Source organism: Gordionus sp. m RMFG-2023, unplaced genomic scaffold (genome assembly GCF_954871325.1).
Source record: "Gordionus sp. m RMFG-2023 unplaced genomic scaffold, tfGorSpeb1-WG-v2 contig_382, whole genome shotgun sequence".
Taxonomy (NCBI): Eukaryota; Metazoa; Nematomorpha; class Gordioida; order Chordodea; family Parachordodidae; genus Gordionus; species Gordionus sp. m RMFG-2023.
Window position 1 is genome coordinate 1 of NW_027051117.1, and position 15700 is coordinate 15700.

Genomic DNA, 15700 nt, shown 5'->3' on the forward strand with positions numbered 1-15700 from the left:
CGACTTTATTGCTGGAAGCATTTTTTTCTTCTAATTTCATTGGCAAGTTCCATTTAACGCCAAAATTCATATGCAAAGATAAACATCACTATCACTCCATTATTTAATTTAGCATTATCACTTTGTATCATCCTGCTAGGAAGATTCACCTAAGTGCCAAATAACTAGACCCAGATATGGGAGACTCTTTAATTATTTGAACAAAAAAACCCCATCTTTGTGCATATTTTAGGTCAACTTTTAAACGCCATTAATACTACCAACTTGAAACCTAATTTACTTTCTAATTTGCATTAGTTTCAGTTTTAATGTAAAATTATTGATAATTTAAAATTTTCCATCGATATTAAAATAGAAGGGTTAGGAAAGAAGTTCTTATTAAAATTATTTCTCCACGGTCGATCTGACTGCCCCATCCCACTAAGTAATATGGCCTTGAGGTTATTGGTTTGGAAAAAATTACAAATACTAATTGGTAATCTTAATTATTTTTACATTGTTTAAAAAAAAAATAAAAGTTGAATGTTGTGATGATTAGGGTTTAAAAAAAATATGAACCTTGGTAACTCCCAGGGAACATTAAGATATCTTAATTTTTGAAAAAATAAAATTATAAAGATTCGATTTGCTCTTTTTAATTACATACAAAGCTTCATTATGATCGATTCTGAAATAAAGACTCTTTTCGATAGCGGTTAGATTCGCCAAATTCCACATTTTTTATATATGAAAACGGCTTGAATAATCAATGTATTCTTTTATTCTAATATAAAATAGGGGTATTAATGTGGCGTGGTTTTACTCTCGATCAATTCATGAACCAGTGCTATTCAAATAGATTGGACCTAGGGAAAGGTAAACAAATGCCCGTTCATTATGGCGATAAAAAAATAAATTTCGTGACTATATCTTCACCTGTTGCCACGCAGATTCCTCAAGGTTTGTAAAATTTAAATATTTTGGTTTTAAAAAAATCTCAACATTTTTGTGGTGGGCAAATATAAGGGCTTGCGACTTGTATATCTAATATGTAACATTGCCTAATCCTAACTACATCACATTAGGCCTTCATCAAACTGTTTATGGGGCATTTAAAAAAATGCCATTGCCTTATTTATGAAAGCCATATTCACATGTCCTTTTATTTTAGGTCTCCAAATATTTGTTTGTAAGGATGTTCATTAATACAAGTTACATTCGATGTATTTTAAAATACAAGGTATATAACGATCTTCAAATAAAAGGATTTTAGTTTGTAAATTTAAAATAAACATATTAGCCGTGGGCTCTGCTTACGCTTACAAAATGGCTCAAAATAATCAATGCGTTGTGTGCTATTTTGGGGATGGTACCGCTAGCGAGGGAGATGCGTTTGTGGGATTCAATTTCGCTATTACCTTAAAATGCCCCGTCATTTTTATATGGTACAACACGATTAACATAATCACTTTATAAAAATATGGAATTTTAAAATTTTCCCTCGTATTACTTAAAAGACAGTGTTGCTACCGATACATTTTTGCAAATCGATCCAGTTTTTAGTAATAAAATTATAAAAAAAAATGGTTGTAGGGAATAAAATAAATCAAAAATTTATGAATAATATTTTATTTATATAGCAAATATTCTATATTCATATTTAAAAATTATCATATTTATTTTTAATGATCTAATATTAATATCATTTGATGATAAAACTATCCATTATTTTGATGCATTGGACCGGTGATTTTTCAATACTCGATATTTAAAAAAAATATGATCAGACTGATGAAAATTGGTATATGCTGACGTAAAACATAGTTTATAAGTTATTAAAAAAAATACCTTTTTTAGACTTTTTCATAAAAAACAAATTATTAAGCCGAAATAACGCGTATGCCATATCTACACATGTTAAAGACCAATATTCCGGTGACGGAATAATATCTAGATGCATGGGTATGGGTATTCCTTCTATACGAGTGGATGGAAACGACACGTTGGCCGTATATTTTGCTTGTCAAATGGCTCGCGATCATGCTCTTAAATATATGGAACCCGTTTTTATCGAAGCCATGACTTATAGGTATAAATATGCCCCTCTCTAAATATGATCCTGAGCAACCGAATCGATTGCTAAAATATTCGATTTGTTTTAAAAAATATTATTACTATTCCTAGAGAATGCAATTTGAATTATTCGAAAACAATATATTTGATGTTAATGTCAATCTAGGAAAATAATTCCCTGGAAAAAATTTTCCGTTTTTTAAGATATTAAATATTACAAAATTAATAAAATAGGAGAGAAAATTCCCTATAAATATATCCACGAAATAAAGATCCTCAAATAAAATATTTAAAAATTTTGAGATAATCAATTCCGGTAAATTATTTTCTAAGAATTATTATTGGGGGATTTGGAAATGGTAGCTTACTAGATTTAAGTGTAAGTATTTTATGTATAATCTTTTTTACAATTAAAAATACAAAAATATTATTAAAGGAAAACTAATAATATTAAACCGAATTTTTATGCTTATTAAAAAAGGTTTCTATATGAAAATTTATAATTCGTTTTGACGACTATTCACTATAGTACCGAGAAATTTTCCTAAAAATTTTTTAAAAATAAAATAAGCGGAGAATTTTAGCGCGCTTTTTTAAGTACTAATCTCAGACCCATCTAAAAACAGTTTTTTTGAATATTCAAAAACTCATCACAATTAGAAACAAATAATCGTTGTTTTTGCTTAAGATGCCCATTTTCAGAATTTTTTGTCGTATTTTGTTACCGATCAAAAAATGTTTAAATGATATCATGTGATTTCTTAGCTAGTTAATTGGTACAATTTAATTTTTTTGGCCCATCTTGGGTTTTTAAAATTATATAGTTATCCTGGCTTTGCTACGGAATTATTTATATTTTAACATTATTTAAATTAGTGATCTGCATCGGGCCTAATTTTTCACCGAATTAAAAAATTTTTTTTAAAAAATTTACCGATAAAAATTAATTTTTATAATTACTCAAAATAAATGATATATGTTTTATGGCGTCTAGTTTCTATAAATAAAATCTATTTTTATTTTACATTTAAAATTCAACATAAAATTGATAAATTTATATATATTAAAAAAAATTTCCTAAGCCCGACCCGACCCGGCTCAAATTTTTAAAAAAAAAATTCGGCCCGGCCCAGTCCGAACCCGATTTCTTTTTAAAAATAAATAGGCCCGACTACTTTTACAGATCTCTAATTTAAATACCATAATATTCGATGGAAGCGAGGAGGCAATTTAAAACAGGGCTTCGAACCGTTTAGTATAACGGTTCGGTTCGTTTCGGTTTTAGTTTAAAATTTTATAAAGGTTTTGTTCCATTTCGGTTTTTAAAAAAAAATCATATCGGTTCGGTTTATAATTTATAACGGTTCTTTTCGGTTTGTTCCGGTTTTTATAAATTTAATTTAAAAAAAATTAATCATTAACCATGTATATATTAATTTTAGAGAAAAATCTTTTTAGTTTATAATTTCTTATTTAATTTATCCATGATAATCTAATAGATATTTTTATTAAATTTAGGAAATATAAATTAGACAAATTAGTTTTTTTTTATTTCATAAATAAATAAGATAAAAACAAACATGCATAAATACAATAATCAATAAAATAATATGTATACTATACTATTTAGGTTTAAAAAGAGAATTCGAACGGATAACTAAAATATTTTCTAATATTTCAGGATTTAATTTAGTTCTCTGCGCAGAGAGTATAAACTTAAGGCTTGAAAATGCTCTTTCTACGGAGACCTGCTTAGCTAGAACTGCTAGCACAGTTATAGCTAACTTATAAAGTTCTGGCCTGAATTTAAAAAAACAATGATTATAAATAAAAAATTATTATATCATTAAAATATTGCTGACTATTTTATTTATTGTCATTTAAATTCTATGATCCAAGTTTTTATAATGAGATAAAAAATAAACCATATGATATAAAAATGAATGTAAAAGGTACTTGATTTCTACTAGATGTTATTTATTAATAATAGAATTGTATAATTTTTTCCTAATTATTAGCAGGTATTATTCTAAAAGCTTATTAATATCTTATATATAAATTTGTTAATTTAGCCAAGAATAATTATGTCTGATTTAAGATATCTTATCTAATTAACAGATAAATTGTCTAATCTCTTATAAATTAAGTATTTAAAGAAAAAACAACAAACCTGGTATTATTTGATACATAATGTTGATAATATAAAAATATTTAATTTGATATATAATGTTGATAATATAGAAATATTTAATTTGAAAAGAAATCACCAATTTAAAAAATGCCCCCAAGGAAAATTAAAATTTTAAATTTAGGTTAATAATTTAAAATTGATTATTTTTAAAACCGTTTTGAACCGGTTCAAAATATTTATAACGGTTCGGTTCGCTCTTAATATTTTCTTCATAACGGTTCGGTTAAGGTTACGGTTCAGAAAATCATAACGGTTCATTCCGGTTTTGCGGTTCGGTTCGAACCCCTGATTTAAAACGACTAAATATCAACTCACTTTATTTTAATAATTTATAATCGAAATACAAGAGTTGGTCATCACAGTACTTCGGATGATAGTTCCGCATATAGAAGTAAGGAAGAAGTCGACTATTGGAATACTGAACAAAATCCAGTTCAAAGATTGAAAAAATACATGACTAATCAAGGATTTTGGAACGATAATCTTGAAGCGAAGTTGCAGAAGACGTCTAGATCACAAGTTGGTACTATTATTTTTCTTCAATTATTGCTAATTTCATATTTAATAAAAATTAAATAGATATTGGAGGCTTTCAACAATGCTGAAAAAGAATTGAAACCACCTATTGACGAAATGTTTACTGATGTATATGATAAGTTGCCTTTAAACTTGATAAAACAAAAAGAAGATCTACATAGGCATCTTAAAATATATGGCAAACACTATCCTTTAGACAAGTATGCCTAACAAAATTTAAAAAATTGGTATCGACAATTAAGAATTGCTCAAAATAGATTCGTATTATTTCTAAAATGATTTTTTATCTTATTTATTCTACATGAAAAAAAAATATTTATATATTTTATACTATTATATTTTTTTATAGTTTTAAAAAAATTATTAACAAAGTTTTTTTTAAATTTAACTAAAAGAAACACGCTGTATAAAATTTTATTTTTATGATAAGAAATATTTAATATAACAATAAAATAGTTATACAGTATTAAATTTAATGGTATTTATTAACGATATATTTAAAAGGTATTGAATCTTCCCTATTCTTTTTAAACATTCTTGAAGTATTAAATACATACTTGTTTGGTACACTGTAAGAGAGCCTATTAATTTCAGATAATTTTAACTAAAAAAAGCCGTGTTAAAAATTGATTCAAAAATATACGAGAAATCGTCTGAAATTTATAGGGATACCCTGCTTCATATTTAGCGCCTTTTAAAACCCAACCTAGCCTTGCCAACTTTAAAAACGATTTTAATATCAAAATACGACACCTTGCGAGATAAACATTATTTATTTCTATTTTTCACTTTCTAATTATTTTGAATATAATTTTATTAAAACATTTATAATTAAATTAAATAAATTAGAATAATTAATTTATATAAATTTATTATTAAAAAGTAAATAAATTAGCAACATATTAATAATTTTTACCTACCGAATTTGCAGCTTAATATATACAGCCCATTTAAAATAAACTGCTAGTACAATATCACTACCCATTGCCTAAAATCGTATAAGCTGTTAAACATAAAAACAGGTCTTGTTAGGAAAAAGCCTTATGGACTCTATAATCATTTTCTAAAAAGTGAAAAGCTACATTATATAAGGAAACTAATCTACAAGCAAATCTTTAATTTATTTTGTTCTTTATAATATTTATACAGCTTTATAGGACTTGACTCAACTAAAAAAATATTTATTTTGTTTAATGTTCTTAAATATTCATCAAGCCCAGCCAAAAATAATTCGTCCTGACCAGCCCGATCTCGAACGAAACTTTTTTGTCCCGAAAAGCCCGACCCAAAATAAAAGTTATTTGTCCGCCCAGCCCAGTCCGAATTTATTTAAATATAGAAAAACTTATTTTTTTTTATTGTAAAAAAACATTCTACAAATAAAAAAGTATTAGGGCTTTGTTTCTTGTAAGAATTAAAAATTTTATTTGACATGATGTAATTATATCATAAAAATTTAAGCCCACGACCCAGCTCAACCCAAATTATTTTTAAAAAAATAGACCCTGCCTGGGCTGTTATTTATAGATCTTTAATTGTTTTTATCTCGAGCGCTTCATATGAATAAACTTAAAAATTTCTAAAATTACTTTAATACATATTTTGTGAAAATTTAAAATCAATAAATATTCTCAAAATTATTAAATGTAGCACCTTTTGATTATTAAAAATAAAATTTGTAGCCAATGCCATTAATATTAACCTAGGTTATATTACCAAGAGTGAGATGCAAAGATTTTTATTAATTATTGCTTATGATAAAAGTAGAATAAAAAATAAAAAAAAGAATTTATATGAATAAAATAAAAATTCTATAACTGTTCAAAACTTAAAATTTTAATATAAATTGGTTTAGACAGATCAGATGAAGGCCTAAGACCTGGCCACTGTCACCTGAGCAAATTCCTTATTTGAGATTATATATGTGTCTCCTCATCCTTCCCCAACAACAGAATTAGCAACCTGCTTACTCTAACAGACTTAAAAAAAATAAAAAACCAACATTTTAATATTCACGCCAATTACAACTTCTACCAACGGATAGTTTGCTCCTTTCACCTTTAGTCTTTTAAAATAATTCACAAAATTAAATTACAAAAACTTGAACTAAAGAATTCTTATCCCTTAAGCCAAAATATACAAGCAAACTTTAAATTTATCGATTGTTCCTTTTTAGAAACCCAATTATGTTTTTCTTAAAATTATTTTAATTCGAAATTTTTTTATTATAAAAAACAACTCAATTTTTTTTACTAAATGTCGAGTACACTACAATACAAATGATGGTAAACGTATTGTGATTTGTTTAAATTTTCAATTTATTACCCCACTTTATTATAAAAAAAATAATATAAATATTGAATAAAAGTCGACGCGAAAACATAGCATTAAAATTATTTAAGCACTAATTTACAAATATTTTGGTAAAAACATTAATTTAATTCAGAGTAATTGCATTCATTTTATAAAGGCTTTCAGCATATCGTGAGCCGAGCTAGTTATATATGGCTTTTCTGATATAATTTTTAATGCTTTATTAACTTTTTCCATATCTTCAGGATTTGGCTTGACAAATTTTTTGTCTTCACTCTAAATAATTTTATAAATAGATTGAAACTTTTAAAATAACTTAAACTAATTGGCATAAATATTAATGTGAATCCTGCTCCACAATTGATCGTAAGCCTTAAATATTTATTTAATATCATCTAATATATATAATCTCCATAATCGATATATTTTGGTAAACATCAGATCCGAACCCAGGATACTCCACATCAAAGGCAAGCGCTTTGTAGCTGTGCATGCCATTTTTAACTTTTTATTTATCTCATTCAAAAAAGCAACTAGATTATAATTTAATGCCTATAAAATAAAATTATTGGATTTTTTAATATAGCGATTTAAATGAAGAGTTTTTCATTTCAGCTATTTCAACCAAGTTTTAGAATTTTGATCAGCAATTTGGAAAGCTGGACAAAGTAAACATTTGCTGGAACCTTCAGAAAAAGATTTCAAAAAAATACCTTTTGATTATTGAACAAGTTAACTTAAACAGTAATGAGATAGCCCTGAGTTGCTGATGGAGAGTAAAGTATATATTTAGTACTTTCAGCTTATTTGTAAATATTATTAAATAAAGCATTTTTGTATTAAAATAAAATATGTTAACAAAGTATATATTTACTACTTTCAACTAAGCAGATGTTAGTATTTTGTGATTCATTTCGGTTCATTTTTATTTTGCAATATACTATGAAAACGATAAGTTTGTCAAAAAAATATTTTACTTTTAAACTAAATATTTGATTATTCATTATTAATATTTTAAAAACGAAAATATTTTTAAAATAAAAAAAAACTAAAAGAGCAGTTTTTTTATTTAGAACCACGGTTTGAACCGATTTTTTATTTTATAATCGTGGTCCAATCAGTGTTCAGCGGTCAGATTTTTATTTTATCATTAAATTATTTTTTATTGTATTTTTTTGTCGTGTATAAAAGACAGAAAAAAGTGAATTTTATAAAGGATAATCTTTTTGAATAAAATTATTAGCTTCCTAAAATATTTGTTTTCTGTTATAAAAGGTAGAAAACAAGATGTATTTTTTAAAATAAATACAAGAGTGGCATAGCTTGCAATAGAAGAAAAAATTTCTTAAGTTGTATAGTATGTGGTAGTGAAACATGGGCAATGAAAGTGGCACACGAAGTTAAATTGGAAACGGAGATGAAAATGGTTAGATGAGTGCGAAGTATTTCTAAGAGAGAGAAATAGGCAAGGAATTGCTAAACAAGATTGGAATAGAAGCGATTGGAGTGGTGATGAGAAGAAATAGACCGTGTTTTGAAGTAAGGGGATCAAGGCCTAAAGGAAGACCAAGCTGTGGATGAAAGTGATAACGTATGATACGAGAAAAATTGTTCTTACAAATAGCGATGCTCAGGACAGTGAAAAAGGGTGGATGAGAGAGGAAATTGGTTTATCCTGTAAACCGCCATTAAACGTAGAAGAAAGTACGATTAGCGTAGTTGAATGGATTATCATTAGAAAAAAATATATTTTCATCACCTCTTTGTACATGAAACTAGCATTTATAATATGGAAATAAGAATGTCTTGGCGGACAAAAAATCTTAATTGTGCATAACGATGGTTTTTACAAATTACTATGCACTACCAGGGTTGCGATCTCTCCTCACATCAGCGGGAGACTCCCGCAATTTTTTAGTTTACATGCTGACATCTCACTCCCGCAATTTTAATTTCTCCCGCACAATTTTGTTTTAGCATTTTATCGTTTTTAATATATATAAATAATAATTTTGAGACAGTAATTGATTATTTTTAAATTAAATTTTAAATATTTATTCGAAAAACATGTCTAGTTTGTAAATTTCTTTCTATCCTGTTATTTTTCATATTTTATCATTTTCAGTGTGTTTGTGTATAACATTATGAGACTAGACGATTAATTATCACGTTCAGATTAAATTAAATAAATAATATTATACTCATTTCAATGATACTGATAGTTCAATCACGTTATTAATAATACAGATGCAACTACAGTTGCGGAAATCGTATACACCTATCATGTAGTTCAACATTCACAGAGCTATCTATCATCACAATGTGGGTCTAATCTTTTCCCCATAATATTTAACGACTACGATATAAGTACAAACTTTACTTGTGGTAGAACAAAAATTATCAAGGCTATCAAAAATGTTTTAGGACCTGAATTCAAGAGGTCAATTCTAAACGATTTAAAAGGTCGATATTACATGTCAGCCTACGCTGATAATGCCTCTGTGAATTTTGGCAAAAACTAAAGTATATTTACCGAATTGAGGCAGCACAATAATTACTTAATACCAATTGGCTGCATATGCCATATACTACAAAATTCTTACAAGAAGGCAATGAATGTATTATCTGTGGATGTCGAAATAATTATGCTGAAATGTTTTAATGAATTTAGTTCATCAACTAAAAGAGTTAATGAATTAAAAGAGTTGGTGGAGTGGTCTGACTTGGAATGGTGTGAGTTGTTGCGACATGTCCCTATCAGGTGGTTATCATCAATACCTGCCATCGATAAAATTTTAAAATTTTACAAACCTTTAAAAAAATACTTCTTAAATATAAATTATAAAAGCTGTCCTAAAATTTTGAAAAATTTTTTCGAGGATGAAATGGCAGAAGCATATTTAGGAATGGTTTCACGTGTAGGAAATATACATGCTATTAATATTCATTTGCAATTAGAAGAATCTTAATTAATAAAGATTCACAAAATTATGCTGCGGCCGTGTTCATCTTTACAGTTAAAAATTGTTAATAAATTATGGCGCTATTGCTAAAAATTTTATACTAAAATGTTCAAATAATACTCTAATTAATGTATTTTTAAATAGCAAATATTTTTATTAAGATAATTTTAGAATATTTGCAATCAAAATTTGATTTTAATAACTCTATTTACAAATGTATAAATATTATGACCTTGGAACAGAAACCATCAATTGATGGTTTTTATAATTTAATAAATATATTAAAAATACCGAAAGACATTGATGTCTTATTTGAGGAGATTGTAATTCTCTCTATTTTTTATGATTCGCCAAAATACTTAAAGTTAGATGGTCTAAGCAGAGGAGTAATGGGTAGAATTTTTTCGTAATAACAATAAATCCCCATGCTTGAAAAAAAATGCGAGTATGTCTTCTCCTTACCTCATTCTAATGCCTCACCAGAGCGCATTTTTAGCCTGATGAGGACTGCCTGGAAAAAGGAGAGAAATCGGATTGCTTTAACAACATTAGAGGCTGAGCTAATGGTTAAACAAAATTATAATATGTCATGCCAGCAATTTTATAAATATCTCAATAACGATGGTAAACGTTTAGTTTCATTATTTAAATCTCAAATAAAATATAATTATTATTTATAACTCTATTTAATTTTACAAATAATAATTTTCAAAATAGGTAATTATTTTATTTTGAAAAATAGTTATTAACTTTGTATTTATATAAAGTAATTATAAAAAATAATAGGGATAACTAATCAATTCAAAATTCTGGCCGAAGGCCTGCAAATTTTTTTTTAGCTATTTTTATATTTCCCGCAATTTTAAAATTTTGACCTGGCAACCCTGTGCACTACCCTTAGTGGACCTGTTTTGATGGTCCTACACATACTAAAAAAAGTAATAAATTTTTGTTTATCCAGAATTATTTAATTATATAAAAGTTTATAATAATAATTTATATTATATACAGTATTCAATTAAAATACTAAAGATATTTCTAATCAAAGTTTTAAGAATATAATACAATTTATTTGTATCAGGCCTTAGACCAATTCTTAAAAATAATAGGGTCTGAATCTGTCAAATCCAACCATTTTTTCCAAATGTAGGGATATCGGATCAGACTTGAATTTATGGTATTATATAATGCCATGGTAGAAAGAAATACCATGTATGAAGAGGTAGCCACATTTTTGTTCAATTTCTTTATTATATGAATAAGATAAATTGATGCTTAAAAAACATGAAAGTTTTTTTTAACAGCAGGGTAGTAACAAAATTACTTAAATTTGTTTTGAAAATGTTTAAATTAGTAAACCTTAAGAAAACCAGAATGAGAAAGTAGAGACGATATCAGTTGATTTTCATTATATTTGGCAGAATTTTGAAATATCGCTTTCATCAAATCATCTAAAATTAAATTAAGACAAGTTTAAAGAAATGTTATTTAAAAAATATTGATATAAATTTTTTTAAATAACCAATATGACCCTATTTTATCGCTAAACAATCGACTGAACCTATTTTTAATAATATCATAGGCAAAATGTAGATAGGAAATAGATTATAATCAAAATTATCAGAAATCATAAAAAAATATTCTGATTATAGTATTAGCATTGTATCATATTCATAAATAATTTTTTTATCCATTAAAAATCGGTGCAATATCTAGTTAAATTAATAAAATTAGTTTACAAATTTAAATATAAATATAAAAACGTATATAACTTGTGCATTCAGTGCTTTCATTGCTGTTCATATTTTTGTCAGTTATAATCTAGTGATTGAAAATGTAAAATAATATCGCATTGTCTAAAAAAATTAAATGATTCATACCTTTACTAATAGCATTCCAATTTTGTCTATATCGGGCGATTTGTTCTATATAAATTAAAATTACTGTAAGCTATGTCCTAACAAACAATTAAATTGAGTGATTTTATTTGCAAAAATTTTTAAAAAATTATGTGAAGTATAGCAAGTGGTAAAGAAAAATAATGTGTAATCAATATTTATTATGCAACAAACCCATTTTCATAAATAATAGTTTTTATACTTTTATTATAATTTTTAGGGACTTGGAACAACAGCATTTTTGCGTTACTGTTTCGATTCAAAAAAGGTGTTCCGTTCTGGGTTTTGGAACGTTCACAAAATGTTCCTAAAAAATTATCTAACTTTATGTATTTTTTAAATCAACACATTTTACTCATAATCTTTATTTAACCATTGATATGAATCAATTATTATATAGAAGCAATAAGATCAATTTAAATTTTCTCTCTCTTAATTTAAAAAATAATATAAATATAATGATATATCTATATCGACATATCAATCAATATAAATTTTTAAAATTTTTTTAATTACATTCTGGGAAGATTCCGGAATATACTGTTCCGGGGAATAAATTTATCAAAGTTCCATTCTCAAAAGGTCTCATTCCAGGCCTCAGAATTTTACTTATAAGGTTGAATTTTATAAATATCATATTTAAGAAATGTTTTTTAAAATCAAAACTTTGATAAAATTATAAAAGAGCGAATAAATATCGGGTATCTTGTGATTCTTCAGGGAAGATTTTAGCATAGTCATATCTGAATTCACCATGTACATATTTATGAGAGATCGACAGTAATCGAGTTGAGAGGGAGTTAGCTCGGTTGGCAAATTATAAGTGACGAATGATGGAAAAGTTGAAGAGGGTGGTGGTTGTTGATTGGAAAAATCAAATGTTTTAAAATTCGCTGTATCATTACCTTGATTAAACTTAAGATAATAAATAAAAATCATTTTTAATGCTGTAATAAACTAATACACTATATTTACCATATTATTAAAATAGAATGTTAAATTTTAAGATTAGGGCTGATAGTCCTACTGACCTTTCTTTCCAATTTATGTGTGGTCCTTAAAAAAAGTGTTTTGAACTGATGCCATCCAATAAATTTTTTCATGATTGATAATATTTTACGATGGTAAAAATATTTTATTTATACTCAAATATATCTTATTCTATGTTAAAAATAATTATTTTAATTAAATTTTTGCATATAACAAAATTTTGCAGAGATTTTCATTATAGATTTTATTTATTATTAAAATACTTTAGTATAAATAACAGCCCTTTATTTAACTATGTATTTATTTTAATGATAATATTAATATACAATAAAATAAATTTCAAAATGTAGAAATTTTATACAGATTATATTAAAAATTTATTGTAAATAACTATATTAAAAAAAATAAAATTACAATAAAAAAAAATATGAGTAATTCTTGTACGGTATTTTAAAAAAATCTAATTTAACAATTATAATTATTACAAATGAGTATATTAACAAAACATAAATAATTCTTATTAGATATCTGCAAAAGTAGAAAAATCAGGTTCGGGCCTAATATTTTTTAAAAAATTTTGAAGGGTTGGGTCGGGCCTTGGAATTTTTTTTAAATATATCAATTTTATGTTAAATTTTTTATGTAAAATAAAAATATTTGATTTTATTTTTAAAAACTAGATGCCATATAAGATATGTTTATTATTTTGAGTAATTATAAAAATGAATTTCTATATTTAAATAAAAGAGGGCTGGGTTGACAAAACTTTTTTAAAAAAATTTTTGGTTCAGGGCAGGCCGGCAATACTTTTTTAAAATAATTTCGGGCCGGGCTTAAAAAATTAGGCCTGATGCAGATCACTAATTCTTATTGCAAATGCTATATTTTATTAAAAATTGTATAATATAAAATATTATGACTAAGAATTGATTATAATTACGCTTTGAATATAAAAATTTTATGACTAAGAACTAGTGTTGTTAAACGGCTCGTTTTGAGGCTATTTTTAAAAACGGCTAATTCAGTATTTTATCCAGAAAAAATACTACGCAAGCCTGAAGATTTTGTTCATAGAAGGAACAAAAATGTATACATATATTAACGAAATTCTTGAGGCTGGGCATTATTTTTTTGGCTAAAATATTGAGTTAGCCGCTTTAAAAAATCGACTCAAAACGAGCCGTTTAACAACACTACTAAGAACATATTATAACATATAACAATTTTATGATTGAATTTATAAAGAGAGGTCTACTTTTCTCTGAGATTTAGCTAATTCATCTAGAATCAAATTTTTATCCAGAATAATCTCCTTAATATTGCGAATCCAAATAAACGGATTTAGCTGGTGCTATTTCTTAAATAGGTTTTTAATATTTTCAAAGTTGAAAAAGACCTTTCATTAGTGCAGGTGCCAATCGGTAAGGTAGCTAAAATAAATAGCAATGTTTTGATATTAGGCAGGGAATCTAAAGTGTAATTACACATGGATAGGGCCTGCAAAGCATTTTTGATCTCAAAGAGTACTCTATTCTGTCAAGATTTTTATACCAAATTTCAACTAACTTATCATCTCAAAAATGAATGAAACTTGGCATGTTAGTTATTTATGTTGTAAATGTTAATAAAATCAAAATTTTAGAGTGCTAGCTCTACCAGATCCAAAGATATACGCCTTCAAAGTCGAAAATCGCGAAGTGCGTGATTTCATTAAATCTTGTTATTTTAAAAAATACTTAAGATAGAGTTATAAATTATATGTCATTTTATAGCCCTTACGTTGGAAAATATTTTAAAAAAATTTAAAAATTTCAAGTGTTTTCTTATTTCCAGTTAAAATAAAAAATTAACATTGTTAGGAAGGGATTTTTTTTGGTTAATACCTTTATATTAAACGATTTAATAAAAAATCTCAATAGCCATTTTTGGTTTTTAATTTTATTTGAATTTTTATTATTTTTATAAATAAATAAATGTAATATAGATGGCGTTATATTAATGTTTTTTTTATAATATATAATTTTTAATAAAAATATGAATAGTATTGTGACTAAAATTAAAAAATCAATTGAGTATAACCAAGAATGATGTCCTGAGGCAATATGTAAGCAGGCAGCCCATACAGATATTATTTTATTAGGACGCTATATTGTAAAATAAACATATTTTAAAATTTTATACACAAATAATATAAAAATAAATACCTCTTGTTTTAATCTTATCCCATTTTGTGATTATTAATAGAATTTCTCGAGACAATAATTTGTAGATATGTCCTATTACTGTAATAGGATCTACTATTGTTATTATTTGATTAATGGGTAACCATATCTTTTCCTTAATTATGGGGTAAAAGAAGGATGGTGGTGGTCCATGGGGATGTAAAAAGGAAATATATATCTCCTCAGTAATTTCATTCTTTTTTAGTACTGTGGCTAACCACCAAAAATCGTCATAAACACATGTTACGAATCCTTTAATATCGGCAAAAGACAAATTATCTGCAAAAGACAAATTATCTGCAAAAGACAAATTATCGGCATTTGAGATATTGTTAAGTTGAAAGTCCTCTGCATATGAATATTTGATTTAAGCTTACTGATGTATATTTTATATATATATATATAATATATTTTATATATATTTAAACTATTATTCTTAAATGATTGATAGATGTCAATTATTATAAATATATATTTAGTTAGTAATAATATTGATTTTTGTTGATATTGATTTTTATATGATAATCGGCGCGG

General features: G+C 25.9%; 2 protein-coding genes across 4 annotated transcripts; one reads left to right on the plus strand and one right to left on the minus strand.

Moving 5' to 3' along the window:
- The first annotated feature begins 781 nt into the window (after nt 1–781).
- On the plus strand, nt 782–5169 carry LOC135930741 (2-oxoisovalerate dehydrogenase subunit alpha, mitochondrial-like). Of its 2 annotated transcripts, none has more exons than XM_065467532.1 (5): nt 782–939; nt 1253–1424; nt 1865–2068; nt 4591–4762; nt 4823–5169. In XM_065467532.1, exons 1-5 carry the CDS (start codon nt 786–788, stop codon nt 4988–4990), a joined length of 870 nt encoding a protein of 289 aa, XP_065323604.1. In that variant the 5' UTR covers nt 782–785; the 3' UTR covers nt 4991–5169. The 2 variants fall into 2 exon arrangements, with proteins under 2 accessions (XP_065323604.1, XP_065323605.1); XM_065467533.1 differs by having other exon boundaries at nt 1280–1424; nt 4823–5156.
- A 1941-nt stretch (nt 5170–7110) lies between these two features.
- On the minus strand, nt 7111–13143 carry LOC135930743 (uncharacterized). Of its 2 annotated transcripts, XM_065467535.1 has the most exons (6): nt 12621–13143; nt 11937–11981; nt 11829–11877; nt 11416–11507; nt 7322–7369; nt 7111–7274 (listed from the first exon to the last, which is right to left on the minus strand). In XM_065467535.1, the coding sequence occupies exons 1-6, from the start codon at nt 12891–12893 to the stop codon at nt 7218–7220; spliced, it is 564 nt and encodes a 187-aa protein (XP_065323607.1). In that variant the 5' UTR covers nt 12894–13143; the 3' UTR covers nt 7111–7217. The 2 variants fall into 2 exon arrangements, with proteins under 2 accessions (XP_065323607.1, XP_065323606.1); XM_065467534.1 differs by having other exon boundaries at nt 7111–7369.
- Nucleotides 13144–15700: the final 2557 nt, after the last annotated feature.

Excerpts from the sequence above, each read along its gene's own strand:
- LOC135930743 (XM_065467534.1), bottom strand. The coding sequence starts at position 12,893 with ATGATTTTTATTTATTATCTTAAGTTTAATCAAGGTAATGATACAGCG. Across the intron at positions 11,508-11,828 it reads TGAAAGCACTGAATGCACAA|ATGATTTGATGAAAGCGATA; the intron begins GTTATATACGTT and ends ATTTAATTTTAG. Across the intron at positions 7,370-11,415 it reads CTCATTCTGGTTTTCTTAAG|AGTGAAGACAAAAAATTTGT; the intron begins GTTTACTAATTT and ends AAAATTATTTAG.
- LOC135930741 (XM_065467532.1), top strand. The coding sequence starts at position 786 with ATGTGGCGTGGTTTTACTCTCGATCAATTCATGAACCAGTGCTATTCA. Across the intron at positions 1,425-1,864 it reads TGCCCCGTCATTTTTATATG|CCGAAATAACGCGTATGCCA; the intron begins GTACAACACGAT and ends CAAATTATTAAG. Across the intron at positions 4,763-4,822 it reads AGAAGACGTCTAGATCACAA|ATATTGGAGGCTTTCAACAA; the intron begins GTTGGTACTATT and ends AAAATTAAATAG.